This window comes from Fukomys damarensis, unplaced genomic scaffold (genome assembly GCF_012274545.1).
Source record: "Fukomys damarensis isolate Sample0158 unplaced genomic scaffold, DMR_v1.0_HiC HiC_scaffold_33, whole genome shotgun sequence".
Classification (NCBI taxonomy): domain Eukaryota; kingdom Metazoa; phylum Chordata; class Mammalia; order Rodentia; family Bathyergidae; genus Fukomys; species Fukomys damarensis.
Window position 1 is genome coordinate 29,782,721 of NW_022900945.1, and position 318 is coordinate 29,783,038.

The window sequence follows — 318 nt, forward strand, 5'->3', positions numbered from 1 at the left end:
TTTTCTCGCCGCTTGTGTGGCTGCGTGGCTCGGTTCTTGAGAGCGAAGCTTTGTCCGGTTCGGCAATGGACGGGTATGTAATCGGGCCAGAGAGGAGATGTGTGAGAGACAGGAGTTGGAGCGTCCTTTGGCGGGGTCCGGGGTCGGGGAGAAGCTCTCCGGCGGCCCCTCCCAGGCTGGGCTGCCGTTACCCAACCCCCGCCCCATCGCACACACCCCTCCCTTGGCTTCCCCCGCGGGCTCCGGGCGAGAAATGGGGAAGAAAGCGGGCTCCGAGGCCGGGGAGCCCTGGGGGGGGCGATAGTAGGGCAGCACCCA

The 318-nt window shown here is 66.7% G+C and overlaps 1 protein-coding gene across 4 annotated transcripts in view; it reads left to right on the forward strand.

Moving 5' to 3' along the window:
* The first annotated feature begins 6 nt into the window (after positions 1 to 6).
* Ptbp2 (polypyrimidine tract binding protein 2) overlaps positions 7 to 318 on the forward strand; it is a 65,059-nt gene continuing 64,747 nt past the window's right edge. For all 4 annotated transcript variants that reach the window (XM_010639915.1, XM_010639916.1, XM_010639917.1 and 1 more), the window contains exon 1: positions 7 to 73. In XM_010639915.1, coding sequence (XP_010638217.1) covers positions 66 to 73 — 8 coding nt within the window. In that variant the 5' untranslated portion in view covers positions 7 to 65. The remainder of the gene's footprint in view (positions 74 to 318) is intronic.